The sequence below is a fragment of the Camponotus floridanus genome, unplaced genomic scaffold (genome assembly GCF_003227725.1).
Source record: "Camponotus floridanus strain SB8 unplaced genomic scaffold, Cflo_v7.5 scaffold25, whole genome shotgun sequence".
Lineage (NCBI taxonomy): Eukaryota > Metazoa > Arthropoda > Insecta > Hymenoptera > Formicidae > Camponotus > Camponotus floridanus.
Genome location: NW_020229381.1, coordinates 1,931,813 through 1,945,873, shown reverse-complemented (window position 1 = coordinate 1,945,873; position 14,061 = coordinate 1,931,813). Strand labels below are relative to the sequence as shown.

Genomic DNA, 14,061 nt, shown 5'->3' with positions numbered 1-14,061 from the left:
ATGCATTAACAATTACTAATGAATTAATCACACCACAAATAAAATTAATAAAAGTTTAAAGAAAAAAGATTTGAAACTATATAAAATCCTTTATAAAAATGCTCTTCATAATTACACAATTTATTTCTAAATTAATAAAATAAAATATATATCAAATACAAATATTACAAATCCCTCCTTTAGAATTTATTATGCAACAATAAAGAGAAATATAAAAATATCATATATACTTATGCTATTTTTCCGATTATTCATGAATTACGGAATGTTTAGATTTTGCTACAATTTTTATACTTGTAACGAGTTACATATGTATTTCTCATAACTTATTTAGCACTCTGAAAAGTTAACGCGACCACATATAAAAATACATACTCTGCATATATGGCAGATTTTTTTTAACAGCATTTGTCAATAACTTGGCGAAAGGTACAGAGGTAGACAATGCATCAAGTAATTCATTTATCTTAACACGGCTGTACTTATCGTAAAACGGCGATCTTAAAATGTACAGCAATAAACTTAACCTTCGTCGCACGAGTTCTTCTTTTTCTTCTTTATTGAATAATGCCATTGGACAGCGATTAAACATATTCAAACTGTGTACAAATAATATAATAATTCAGTCAAAAGAAAAGATCACAATTCATCAGTTATGCATAATAGCTCAATATGTTATAATTACCTGACTATATCGATAATGAATGATAACAACCATGGTGGCCATTGCTTTTTACTAGTAATGTACATACAGCCAAGATGAAGTAATGGTTTTGTCACGTAAAGACTCTAGAAAATGTATTTTACAACATTGTCTTATTGATTATATAATTGTAAAAGTACAGGTTAATCAAAAATAATCAAAAATATATTAATAATATATGAAATAAAAAAATAAAAATAAATTACAAGAAAATAAAATGAAACTAAATAAAAAACTTATATAAATTTTCACAATAATAGTACAATAATTTAATAATTCTTTTATATCTATTTAGTTTTTCTGCCAAAAAAAGCTCAATGATACTAATATTATTTTTAAATTTTACAAATTTCAATACAAATTAAAATACATTTTAATTTCTTATATTACAACATCTATATTAGAAGTAGAATATCATTAATAATCAGTTACACATACAAGATATTATATTAAATTTTAACCAACCTCAGCTAATTTACAAATTTTTTCTTGATTTTTCTCAGATTCCTGATCTTTGGGAGTTAAGTCCATAGTTATATTCATTTTAGACTCCAAGGCTGTCCATGTTCGCTTTTCTATAGGAGCTGAATATTTTATACTTCTAATAACAGTGCCTGATCTTTTCAACACAAATCCTTCCTTTGATTGTATACTATTAACCGCTTTATTAAACTTTTCTCTGTTAAGCGGTGGTGTTGCAGGACTCTTTGTCATACGTTCCTTATAGACATGAATCGATAAAAGTCGCAATATGGTCCTATATAAAATATTTATCTATATTAAATGAAACTTGATATATAAACATATAAATATATGTGTTGCAAGAAAGGAATGCTAAATATTTACTTGAACAATTGTATAACTACGATTATTAACCACTTTCCCTTTGCACCCCACAATTTTTCAGCTGATACCTCAAGCAGTATCTCAGTATATTCCACCACAGTCAACCAAATCTTAATCTTTGATTCAAATTGAGGTATTTTCAAATCCTTACATTTGCTGCTATACATAAGTAAATCATTACACAGCACAATTAGATTTGGCATAGAGTAAATTAGTTCTACAGCCAAACTTGAATTGCGCAATTGTCCTATAAACAAAAAAAAATAATGGATTTAAAATTAAATAAACCTGGCGAAAAATGGTAATATAATATATTTGAGAACTTTTCTCTTCTCTAACCAAAACTGAAGTAGGATAGACATCTGACAGTAGCTTCAATATCTGAGAGCAAGTGCGGATTAGCCACAATCCACTTCTTGTAAGACGTCAATAGATTATTCAATGTGAAATTGACACAATTCGCCATTATTAATATTTTACATCAGATTCTTATAATATGACTCGCAATTCTGCTTATTCAGTGGAAAAATATAAATTACTCAGCATCAGCTAGGCTAGCACTGCATATTCGATTTCGTCGAAACATCGATTTCTAAATCGATTTTAAAATGAAATTCGATTCCTTTCACACACAGCATAATATGCATACGCACTCATATCAGAGCTGATTAATTTCTTGTATATACATATGTATGCAAATGATGTACGCACATACATACAAGCTCATCTATGCAAGTCAGCCTGAAGTACACCTCTTTACAAGAAGTGCAACTCTTTACAAGAATCTATAATTGCGACCAAATGTTGATTCCAATTATTTCAAAAGTAGCGTTTTCGAAGCAGTAGTTTTAATCACTGTGAGAGCGATTAATTCAATCTCATGTCATGAACATATGTTCGAGCAAAAGTGGATTTTGTGAATCTGAGATTAATGTAAATAATACATTAATAATATAAATAATAAAGTACATTCAGTTTGCGCTATATTTTGACTTTAAAATATAAGATGCTTTGTTTTGATTATAATCAATCTAACGCTTACTCGAAGTATTTCATTGATTAATTTAATATTCGCTGAAAGGTTCCACACCGGCATACGTAGAGCATCCTCGGGTTGGCCATACTGGTAGTAATCGACGATGTTGCTGGTGTTTGCAGTCACCCGGTGACAGCGCTATATGTGCGCGCGATGCGCGTGTGCGTGTGATGCGGATACATATATCGGAAAGCGTCGTATAAATAAACGGCGAGTTTGTGGGCGATAGCATTCGCGGGTCCTGCTCGCATTCAGTCGATTTGTCTACGATTCGGGTGACCATCGCTTGCGTTATTTTTCCGGTGCCCTTCAACCGAGGAGATGTCATCGCCTACACAAGTGGTAAGGGGACGGAAGTTGTTGACAGGGTTTGTTTACGCTGATACACACTGACATGTCTTGATGTATCGCTCATTTTCCTTTCTCATTTTCTTGCTCTTTATTTTTTTCTTAGATTAAGTCACGTCAATTGCCGAGTCCCGTCATTGTTTTGCTATTCGGAGAAAAACTACTGTTTTCTCTTCTTTGTTCCGAGTCGCATACTTAATTCTTTGTTAAATCGATTGTATTCGAGTGAACATTGAATTTAATAATTAATCGAATTTATATTTTTTACATATAGAGATCAGAAAAAACTGATATAATTAAATATTCATTTATATATATATATATATATTTTGTAATATGTAAAATATATTATATATTGTACATCTTATATAAAAAAAAAGTATTAAGTATTTTTTTAATGAGAAATATATATATATATAAATTGTGTATGGTGGAAATAATTATATATAATATAAAAATCTTTTTCTATTTGTACAGTAGGCGCCAATAATGCCTTAACATATGAAATTGGTCGCATTCGGGATTAATAACGACTAGATATTATTAAGTTATTATTAGTCTCGAATGCGACCAATTTCACACGTTAAGGCATTATTGGCGCCTACTGTACATGCACACAACACATGAAAATTATTATCTTTTTTTTATTTTATTTTCAGGAAATAAGAGAAAATTATTTATTAAATTAAGAAAATTTATATTCTCAAAAAGTAAGGAAAAGAACCATATTTTTTGCACATACACATACATAAAGTTTTTAACGTTATACATAATTATTACTAATTTATATATACATTTTTTGTTTGGAATGTGTCAATAAAAATATACATTAATATATATATATATTATTTCATTTTTATATTAAAAATTAATATTTGTTTAAAAAAGATTATATATTATGAGATTTATTTTAATTTTTTTATAATGATAAATTATTTTTTGTTTATAAACCAATTACATGTCATTAAATTTGTTTTATAAACCAATTACATGTCATTAAATTTGTTTTATAAACCAATTACATGTTATTAAATTTGTTTTATAAACCAATTATATGTCATTAAATTTTTTTTCAGTATTTTATATAAACAAGGTAGCTAAATTATGTACTTATTAAAGATTAGAAGGCAATAATATTGATCAGACATGTATGTATGTGAATAGCAAAAAACCAGAATTTCCATATTACGTATTTCCTGTTTGACATTCCTTAAAGATCAATCTAATGCAGTTGTTATTGTAATAACATGCTATTAGAGAAACTACCAGATTGGTATAAAGTGACTGCTCTATATCAAAGACCATTGTGCATCCTGACAGTACCAGTATTAGATAATGTACTATCATGTAACTGGCTGGATAAGATTAAGTCAAGCAATGATTAGGCTTCAATGACTATGGATAAATCTGTTTACACATGCGCTATTATTAACTAAATTTCAAAGATGAAAAATAGTTTATCAAAAAATATTTTACTGAATGTCTGAATATACTTATAGCAATGCATATGAATAAGGTATAATGAAATATGAATAAAATAAATATTTCAATTCTTTCAAAACTATTATACATATATGAAAATTATATACATATATGAAAAAACATGTTGATAATATGATAAAGAATATTAAATTTATATAATATTAATTAAATATTTTAATTAATTAAATAAAAGAGAATGTAATAGTCATAATATTATATAATAATAATGTTAAAAGTTAATAATAAATAATTATATGTATATACATAAGAATATATAATATATATAAATAAAAATTAAAAATTAAATAAAAAATAGAATTATTCTTTTTTTCTATTTAATTTTTTATTTTTCATACATAGATTATTTGTTCCATTTTAGAGAAAATTTCTTTCCTGGATTTATATATTTCATGTGAAGTATTTAATCATCAACTTGTAATTAAATATGAAGCCAAAAATTAAATGATTTTTAATTAAATGATAAGCCAAAGATAATAAAAAATATTCACGACTTTATCTTCTCACAGCAAATTTTTCATCATTTGATATCATTAAATTATCTTTTGGACTTAATATAATATATAGATAATTTTTCCTAAAATAATTTGTTTATTGTTGGAAAACGAGGCATTAATTTTATATATAAAAAGATATGATACATGTATAATTAACAAAAATAAAAAATTCTCTAATATACATATATGAGTAAATTCATACAAACTTTTCTTTCACCGTTTTATATAAATAAATTTATTATATTTTAATTATCTTTTTTATCATTTCTATATGAATCGATCTATATGAATCGAATGAATATCGATATGAATTTCTGAATATATAATAATATCAAGCACATTTTTACATTTCAGATTAAAAGTATCGGGCCGAAATTGGTACCGTTTTTTAAAAGCGTGTCAGTATATTTTGTATTACTTGCGGAACAACCATCTCTGCTGACGGCATGTTTTAAATGTTTACCGATAATAAGTCTTATTGTTTTCATTCTATTGCATGGGATTAATTTGTCCAAAGAGTAAGTAGAAAAAAATATTTCTATACCTGTGATACATCAGTCATATAAATAAATAAAATAAATTTTACTTTGGAACGATTCTTTTGCTTTAACATTACTGACACAGAACTCATTTCTTTTTACAGATACGCTTTTTCCAGACGTATATTAACAGGGTTGGTGTTTAGTTGTATAGGCGACGCACTATTAGTGTGGCCTAATTGTTTCACTGCAGGCATGTGTATGTTTGCTATGGCGCAAATTATGTATATAATTGCATTTGGATTTAAACCCCTGAATTTAACGCTTGGAGCGATATTGTACATGATTTGTTCAATTGGTAAGATTAACGAATATGAAGGAGTTTCCAATTCCTTTCAATTAATCAGATGATTAATCATGATTCTTTCCATTAGTCTTTTTTCAATTCATTAATACGATTGTTTTCCAGTCATATATGCTTTAATGCCTGGATTAAAAGGAGTTTTAGCAATAGGAGTGCCAATTTATACAGTATTACTCACTACTATGGCATGGAGGGCGATATCAAGAGTACAATTCTTTGGGGTAAATTTATGCAATAATACAAATATATATACAAATATTGAAACAGTTTCTATTTCAACAATCTCTGTTTTGTTTTTTTTACATATGTGATATTGACCACTTTTCTAATAAGCTTGTGCTCTTTTCATTCTAATACTTGTGACGTCGGCATTAATTTTTATATTATAACACGCGCGCGAAGAATTAATTATGTTTTACTTATTAGGAGTTATGGACATGGACTAAATTATGCAGTTGTATCGGAAGCATTTGCTTTGTCATATCTGACACTTTGCTCGGATTTCATTACTTCCATAGTCCATTACCTTATTCTCAGGTATGTGCATTAACAATATCATTTAATGCTTCCAAAGAAAAAATACACAGACATGCTATAAAGAGAACGATAAATACATGAATATATTATAATTTTGTTGGCAAATATAATTATGTCTGATTTTTATTCTACAGGTATCTATCATGCTGACATATTACGCAGCGCAATTAGGCATAGCATTGAGTGCAGTAGATTCGAAAAACAACAGTAATAACAGAGTACCTGTCAGTAAAGGCTGAAATATTCTTAGTTGTTATCTATTGGTAAGAGAGAAAGAAGAAAAAAACTCATCTGCAGATATAAGAGAAATTTTTTCACATCTGCTTTAAATTATGTGCATAATTCCAGTAGGAAATTATTGTGATAATCGTTTTTGACTTATTGAACAAAATTAATACAACTTCAAAGTTGTATTAATGAAAGAGACTCAGAGGAGTTTTAGTGATAATTGTACCTTTGACTATAAACATAGACTAGTATTTCTCTCTTTTTTTTTTGTTATTGATGCAATGCAAAGTGTCCTAGAGATTTCATACTAACCACATTTGTGGTATCTTATTTTTTGTATGTATAATAAATTGTACATAAATTAAACAAAACATAATATTAAGACCAAATAGAATAACAAAAAAATATTAGTCGTCTTTTAAAGAAAAAAAAAAAAACAAACATGATACTTCATGTTTTTAACTAAAGTAGAAACATTATTTTATAGTATTGTTTCTGGAGACTGGATTTTCAGATGTAAGAGATTATTCCTATTAAGAAAGAGTTTCTTATTATTTTTCTCAATATATACTTGGCCAAAATGCTATTTGCGATATATCTAACTTGGAAATATATTAGATTACTATTAAAAAAAAATGTATACATACATTATATAATGTTTGTAATCTGTATGTCAATGTTATCATTCTTCAATGTAAATTATCATCTTATGAAGAATAAGTTGCAGTGTAACTATATATAAATTGTACTATAAAAAAGATGTTCTTTATATCTATATTATACATTACTATGTATATACTATGTTGCATGATGTAGTTAGTATCTTTACTATAATGTAAATTGTTAACACTGCCACTTCTTTTGGCAAAATAGAGATTGAGCAATTGATTTATAAATCCAACTAATATGTCTGACTAATTAATTTTTTTTAAATTTTCTTTTATATAGTGAAAATACTTTTATTAACATGAAAAGAGGATTCCCCTCAAAAATTAAATTTTCACATTAACATAATATTCATTTACTGTTCTACAGAACCTATATCATTAGATTGGAGATGTTTATAAAGTTGCTCGCTCTTTATATTTTTCACAATGGCGAGTATTGTATAAATTACACATACTTTGGCTGTGCCATAATAGAGAATTTAAAGATATTTTTACCCCATATTTCTATATTTTATTTCAACTACCCAAGTAGAGTACAAATATATAGATTGATCTCCATTAATATTAGTATATTGTTATAAATGCGATATATTATGTATATTGTGTATATGTTAAATATATCATATATTGTTTGCATAAAATATGATGTAAGATTTTTAACGAGGGCACATTGCATGTCTACCTCCATCCACAGGTAATGTTGCGCCTGTAATAAAAGTAGCATCATCACTTGCTAAAAATGCAATAGACTTTGCGACTTCTGTAACATCGCCTGGTCTTCCTAGAATATGCGTTTCTTTGGCATGCTCAAAAAAGGTTTTCAGCTGTTCTTCATCCATTCCACTACTGCGGTGAAGATTTGTTATTACAACACCAGGGTTCACAGCATTCACACGCACCTATGGTATTTTAAAAATAGTAATATGAAAAATATCAAATTATCCCTGTTTGTATGTATGTAAAATTCCCTTTACTTTTGTGCATACCTGTTTTGGTCCCAACTCCAAAGCAATACAACGTGTAAATTGATCCAGAGCTGCTTTACTCATACAATATGCCAAACAATTTGGAAAAGATCGTAATCCGGTTACACTAGAAACATTGACAATATTGCCTTTTGTTTTGATTAAATGTGGCACTGCCAGTGCTGTCAATTGGTACACTGAACGAACGTTTATATTGAAAACGCTAAAAATATATGTTAATATATTAACAAAAGTATTGAAAATCCCGAAAATACATGTATATATATTATTCTAATATTTATAAATATTTTTAAGGTTGAATATACATTTTTATTCAATAAAATATGTATGCATAGATTATTATTATTTTATACTTGTCATATTGTTCCAGGCTTGTAGATTCTATACTACCACTTTCCAAAATTCCAGCATTATTAATTAAAACATCTAATTTGCCATAATGCTTGATTGTTAAATCAATAATATTTTTCACATCAGTTTCATTAGTTAGTTCTCCTGTCACAATAAATGGCTTAGACTTTCCGCATTGTTCGGCTACTTTATTTAAATTATCTTTATTGCGTCCACTTATTGACAGTGACGCACCAAGCTGAGCCAGGTGAACAGCTGTCGCAGCTCCAATTCCTGAGCTGGCTCCTGTTATTAGAACAACTTTCCCTGCGAACGACATCTAAAATAAAGAATGTTTATTAACTTCTTTACAAAATTATAATCCAATATTGGCTGCATTCAGCAAAAAAAGCTGCTTTGCAACTGTTGTAAAATTTGTGAGCCTGGTGTATGCTTTTAATTTTGATTGAATCTAAGAATATACACCAATCAGATTCACAAATTTGACAATTGCAAAGTAACTTCTCTTGCTGAACGCAGTCATTAAAATTATTATTTTTAGAATAATTACAATCATAAGATGAAATTGACATTATGAAAGCAATTAAATTGACTTATTGTTTTATAAAATATCTTGTACATATGAATTATTATTTACTTAAATATTTTAAATCATTGCATTTATATAGTTAAACTGTAAATTAATTATGTAAATTTGGTCTTTCAAAAAAGAAAAAAAAAAAAAAAAAAAGAGTACAGCAGAAAATACACATAATTAAGCGAACATACCATTTTTCGTTTCAAGATATGTGAAAATGTGAACTTACTTATGATGTGCACGATATATATTATATATATATAACTTGACACTAGAATGTGAACTTGAACAATAAAAAATGCGATGTCTTGATCACCTTGTAATTCGTAATAACTGGTCGGAAGATCAGAACTTAAATATCCTTAGAATGCGAGTCATAATAACATATAACAGATTGGTGCGATGTAATATGCGATAATGAGAGAGAAAAAATAACAAAGATAACTTCGAATCTAATAGATTTATTGATTTATATGTGTCATATCTCTATACTATATTATCATGATTATCATACAGCTAGATTGGGTAAAGTTATGAAAGAGTGGAGTGACGAGCAATCACAAGCATTTTAATCTCGTGTTTTAGCTTGTTTGACTCGATATTATTCGGCAGTGACGAACAATCCCGAATACATCCGAAGCGTATCGTAAAAATAGCCGAAGTGCCTGTTATTTCCTTTCCTCCTGCCCCCTCCTTTCAGGTAAATTCAATTGTTTTTGTAAAAAAAAACTGATTGTAATTATTTTAATTTAATTCTTTCTTTATGAATTATTTAAAAAGAGGCAAAGTATCAAGAGAAATATTTTTGTTATCAGAAAATGGAGAATTAAATTCCAATATTACGAGATAACAAATAATTAACAGGTAATAATTTTATTAAATTTATTTGAATATAAACTGATCTGTAAAAAAACCTGAGCAAAAACATTGATAATCGAAAGTTATATGATATTCAGTTTGCTGAGGATGAAAAATATTAAAACACTATCTCACATACCGAATTTTAAGTTATTCTATCTCGCGTGGAAGATAAATCAATAAGATAGTATATATGATTGTATATCTAAGAAGATAGCATTAGCATTTATAATGTATGTGTTTAATTAATACTTCGCGTTTCCTAATGTCGAAAATTTTGGTGGGCCTTTAATTTTAGAGAAATCATTTTCTTCTTAATTTTTAAAATCTGCTGATTCTTTCTTTCTTTTAAAAATTAATTTAATAACATTTAAAACTTGTTATTTTTGTATCTAATTTTTTAAATATTCACGACATATTGTAATTCGAGATACATCTGTTTTTTATAGGAAAGTCATTTTATTACAATCAATTGTATTATAGAATTCATATAAAAATCTATATGAAATATTCTTCTATAAATAAGAAATATTGAATGAATATTTTTATTATGTAGATTTTATTTGTTCCAATTCATTTGTTATAACTGTTAAATGCTCTTCAACTTTTGTTAATTGTTCCATGATATTTGTATTATTCCATTCTTGTTCCTTGACCTTTTTCACAATTCCCTGAAGGGATAATTTTGCACTCCCTAACATTTTTCTTTTTTTGACAACTATAATATCTTTAGTACAATGTAAATATGCCTGTGCCAAATTATGACATAACTCCAATACATTTAGAGTTGTTTCTTCTCTATGAGACCATTTTGGATTTGAAGTGGCAATACGATGTGCTTGTTGTAAATATTGCGCTGCTCTCTCTTGATCAATATCTCTCTTTCTCAATATGACAAGTTCAGCATACATTCTCCAAATATCTGGGCTATTAATTGTATTAGAACTAGTAATTCTTCCAAATAATTCCAGACTATTTTGAAGTAAACGAGATGCCGAATTTCCATCCGCATCAATAATGTTGTTTATTATAGCATTAGTTAATATTTGAAGAACTTGAATATCCAAGTGATTATTCTGCAAATCCAAAATACGATGGTAACATCGAATAACCTGAAACAAAGCCAAATTATTTTTTTTAAATATTATCTATCATAAAGATAACTAATTTTATAATTATTGACAATATTCTTCAAATTAATTTGTGTGTAGCTTAATAGAGAATATAAATAGAAACTCAAATTATCAAATTTATATGAATTGCACCTACTTCTGAAAAATATCCCAAATCAATGCTAACAACCATCAAATTATCCCATACTTCCCAACGATCATAATTACATTTTATAGCATCTTGTAGAGATTTCCAAGCTCTTGGTTTATCACCTAATTTAATGTATGCTTTTGCTAAATTGTTCCATGCCTCAAAAGTCTGAAATTTTTATATTAATTTATTTAATTTATATATCAACTTTTAATTTTATTTTTAATTTGTATATATCAACTATACAAATAACAATATCACAATCATACATACAGATTGTTCTAAGGCACAATAACGTCTATATGCTGTAGCAGCTAATTTCCAATCCTCTACCTGCAATGCTGCATAGCCCAATCTAAACCACACATGCTCTTGAATGTTATTCAATTTGACTGATAACTTTAAGTGTGGTATAGCTTCAATATACTAAAATATATGTATTATATATTATATTAATGTCTAAAACATTTAGATTGAAAATTAATAGTCCAGATACTAACATCTTTCTTTGTAAAATAATGAAATCCCCAGTGTCTCTGAACTCTACTGCTTTTTTCCTCTGATAATCTCCATGCTGTTTCATAATGATTCACATCTCTAGTTACATCTCCTAGCAGACACCACAACATTACTGTTGGCTTTTTAGATAGTTCTTGTTGAATAATTTCAGCTGCCTGCAAATGTATGTTACTTATTATTATATTTTGCATCGCACGCGTACATTATATCTATATGTATATGTAAAAGCTCTTATGTAACTCTATGTACCTTATGTTTCAAATTTAATACATTATAACAAATAATCACGTTCTCCCATAATCCAAGTTTTATGAAAACTTCTAGAGCTCCCTTCACCAAGCCAAGACTGAACATTAAATTAGCCCAGTTCTCTTCCAATGTCCAAATAGGTTTCATACCACTTGCGAAAAATAGATCCATTCTTCTGGCCACAGGTGCTTTTGTATCATTGCAATCTTTTAATAGAGACTCTGCTTGCATCATAGATCGCTCGACAGTTCTTTTATCTTCAGATTCCAATGAGCAACGACAGCATAAAGAAGTCATCTTTAATGACCAATTTTTTGTATTCTCTATGACTTTCTATGGAAAAAATTTTTTTCTTAATAATAATGTTATTAATTGCAATATTTATTTTAAATATTTATTAATAAAATGCAAAATATAATAGTATTGCAGCTTACTATCAAATAGAGTATAATTTCTTCATCAGTGAGTTTGTGCTTAGGTTGACACATCTGCAACTGAACACTATTTACTGTTAAAATATATTGTAATATTTAAATATTATATCATATGAACAATACAAGCAATACTTACTATTTTGCTAAAATTATTGCCTCTTCCAATGCACCTAATTGGATTTCTTCTTTGTGTTCTGAAAATTCAATGCGTTCCAATCTCAATTCGTCATTTAAGTTCAAAGATTTTGGTATGTCTTTGCAATTTACTGATGGAAAAATATCTTTAGTCATTTCTACTTTCAAGTACAACTGTGCTTTTTCTTCTTGTTGGTATTTTGTACGTTTTCCCATTGCTCCTTCTAAATTTAATATTAAACCTGCTATGCTCTGTGCACATTCAAGATATTCTTCAGAATTTTGTGTTCTTCTATAATACAAATAAAATCTAGCAGATTCTAGATTGAATAATAGCTTACAAAGAGGATCTTTTAATATATCAAGATTATTAATTTGCGATATTATATGCTCGGTTTCTTCAAATATTATTCCTGAAGTTTCATCTAATATATGTTGATGCAATAAATTGGTTCTAAATAGCCACCAAACGCAACTTTCATACTTGAGCTGTAAATCAATATTAGAGAATATTTTTTTAGACAGGTAAAGAAGCTGAGGCTTTTGTACATTTATATTACATTCATTATGTAATGATAAGTTTCTAAGTGCTTCATCTCTTCTAGTTATTAACCATTCAATATCTTTATCAACACATGGACCTGTCCAATTACATTGGGCAAAGTACAACAATGAAGCTATTCCCATACATAACCATGATAAATGTGTATCAGTTTCAGATATATTGTTATGTACAATTTCTTCTATGCTATTATCACTATTGCTTATTGCTTCGATAAATGCAAAAAGTTCACTATTTATTATATCTTCGTATTGACCGTTTAATATGCTGCATATATTATACGGCAAATTAGAAACTGAAATTAAAAAAGAACAATTATTGATAAATTTTGTACAGTTTTTTAACAAATATTAGTAGAATCAGTAATTATATTATAATAATAATTTTTATATTCATACATATTTAGCATACCTTTATCAATGGAGAAATTAATTAAAAGTTTAATTTCTATATTTTTATCTATTTGGTCTGCCATTGCGTCATAATACACATAATCTATGTTATAATCTGTAAAATTATGCAAATTATGTAAAAAATTCTGCTCTTGTTTCGTTAGGATTTTTCTTATAAAGTTGGATTTTATATGACCATGCGGCTTTTAAGGTTAGATTTGAGATGTAGCTTAAGGTTTAGTTAGGTCACATATCATGCAGAATAATTTAGAAACCACTGATAATAATTTATAAATATAACTGATATAATTTATAAATAATTTAAGAATCACTGATAGAGAGAAAAAAAGATGGAAAATAAGCTCAAAACAATGCAGTTGGAAAGACTAAATTAAAAATTTACTGTGTAATTCTCTTACAAATAATTTTTCTATATTTTTACCATATTTTTCTATATTCATTTTAATTCTTTTGAAAAGATTCAATTAAATATTTTTTTTTAGTTTTAGTTTTTTTAAATGAATTTATT

The 14,061-nt window shown here is 27.4% G+C and overlaps 4 protein-coding genes across 6 annotated transcripts; 1 reads left to right on the top strand and 3 right to left on the bottom strand.

Annotated features, from left to right (window-relative positions):
• Positions 1-185: 185 nt before the first annotated feature.
• Positions 186-2,668, bottom strand: LOC105248757 (peroxisomal membrane protein PEX16). Its single transcript, XM_011253727.3, has 6 exons — positions 2,592-2,668; positions 1,889-2,471; positions 1,550-1,796; positions 1,169-1,460; positions 686-789; positions 186-599 (listed from the first exon to the last, which is right to left on the bottom strand). Exons 2-6 carry the CDS (start codon positions 2,013-2,015, stop codon positions 347-349), a joined length of 1,023 nt encoding a protein of 340 aa, XP_011252029.1. The 5' UTR covers positions 2,016-2,471; positions 2,592-2,668; the 3' UTR covers positions 186-346.
• Positions 2,669-2,724: 56 nt separating this feature from the next.
• Positions 2,725-7,694, top strand: LOC105248758 (lysoplasmalogenase-like protein TMEM86A). The gene is made up of 6 exons (XM_011253728.3): positions 2,725-2,927; positions 5,285-5,448; positions 5,574-5,767; positions 5,879-5,994; positions 6,200-6,310; positions 6,445-7,694. Exons 1-6 carry the CDS (start codon positions 2,907-2,909, stop codon positions 6,547-6,549), a joined length of 711 nt encoding a protein of 236 aa, XP_011252030.1. The 5' UTR covers positions 2,725-2,906; the 3' UTR covers positions 6,550-7,694.
• Positions 7,695-7,841: 147 nt separating this feature from the next.
• On the bottom strand, positions 7,842-9,798 carry LOC105248759 (3-oxoacyl-[acyl-carrier-protein] reductase FabG-like). 3 transcript variants are annotated; one of them, XM_011253732.2, is made up of 4 exons: positions 9,312-9,798; positions 8,546-8,862; positions 8,193-8,394; positions 7,842-8,105 (listed from the first exon to the last, which is right to left on the bottom strand). In XM_011253732.2, exons 1-4 carry the CDS (start codon positions 9,312-9,314, stop codon positions 7,863-7,865), a joined length of 765 nt encoding a protein of 254 aa, XP_011252034.1. In that variant the 5' UTR covers positions 9,315-9,798; the 3' UTR covers positions 7,842-7,862. The 3 variants fall into 3 exon arrangements, with proteins under 3 accessions (XP_011252034.1, XP_011252032.1, XP_011252033.1); XM_011253730.3 differs by having other exon boundaries at positions 9,350-9,797; XM_011253731.3 differs by having other exon boundaries at positions 9,437-9,797.
• Positions 9,799-10,526: 728 nt separating this feature from the next.
• Positions 10,527-13,762, bottom strand: LOC105248776 (tetratricopeptide repeat protein 27). Its single transcript, XM_011253760.3, has 8 exons — positions 13,552-13,762; positions 12,580-13,435; positions 12,444-12,510; positions 12,010-12,342; positions 11,742-11,915; positions 11,515-11,667; positions 11,248-11,409; positions 10,527-11,090 (listed from the first exon to the last, which is right to left on the bottom strand). The coding sequence occupies exons 1-8, from the start codon at positions 13,613-13,615 to the stop codon at positions 10,527-10,529; spliced, it is 2,373 nt and encodes a 790-aa protein (XP_011252062.1). The 5' UTR covers positions 13,616-13,762.
• Positions 13,763-14,061: the final 299 nt, after the last annotated feature.

Excerpts from the sequence above, each read along its gene's own strand:
- LOC105248757 (XM_011253727.3), bottom strand. The coding sequence starts at position 2,015 with ATGGCGAATTGTGTCAATTTCACATTGAATAATCTATTGACGTCTTAC. Across the intron at positions 1,797-1,888 it reads TCTATCCTACTTCAGTTTTG|GACAATTGCGCAATTCAAGT; the intron begins GTTAGAGAAGAG and ends TTTTGTTTATAG. Across the intron at positions 600-685 it reads TTCATTATCGATATAGTCAG|TTTGAATATGTTTAATCGCT; the intron begins GTAATTATAACA and ends ATTTGTACACAG.
- LOC105248758 (XM_011253728.3), top strand. The coding sequence starts at position 2,907 with ATGTCATCGCCTACACAAGTG. Across the intron at positions 2,928-5,284 it reads TGTCATCGCCTACACAAGTG|ATTAAAAGTATCGGGCCGAA; the intron begins GTAAGGGGACGG and ends TTTACATTTCAG. Across the intron at positions 5,449-5,573 it reads GGGATTAATTTGTCCAAAGA|ATACGCTTTTTCCAGACGTA; the intron begins GTAAGTAGAAAA and ends TTCTTTTTACAG.
- LOC105248759 (XM_011253732.2), bottom strand. Across the intron at positions 8,395-8,545 it reads AGCCTGGAACAATATGACAA|CGTTTTCAATATAAACGTTC; the intron begins GTATAAAATAAT and ends ATATATTTTTAG. Across the intron at positions 8,106-8,192 it reads TGGAGTTGGGACCAAAACAG|GTGCGTGTGAATGCTGTGAA; the intron begins GTATGCACAAAA and ends AAAATACCATAG.
- LOC105248776 (XM_011253760.3), bottom strand. The coding sequence starts at position 13,615 with ATGGCAGACCAAATAGATAAAAATATAGAAATTAAACTTTTAATTAAT. Across the intron at positions 11,916-12,009 it reads TATTAAATTTGAAACATAAG|GCAGCTGAAATTATTCAACA; the intron begins GTACATAGAGTT and ends ATACATTTGCAG. Across the intron at positions 11,668-11,741 it reads ATTATTTTACAAAGAAAGAT|TATATTGAAGCTATACCACA; the intron begins GTTAGTATCTGG and ends CATATATTTTAG.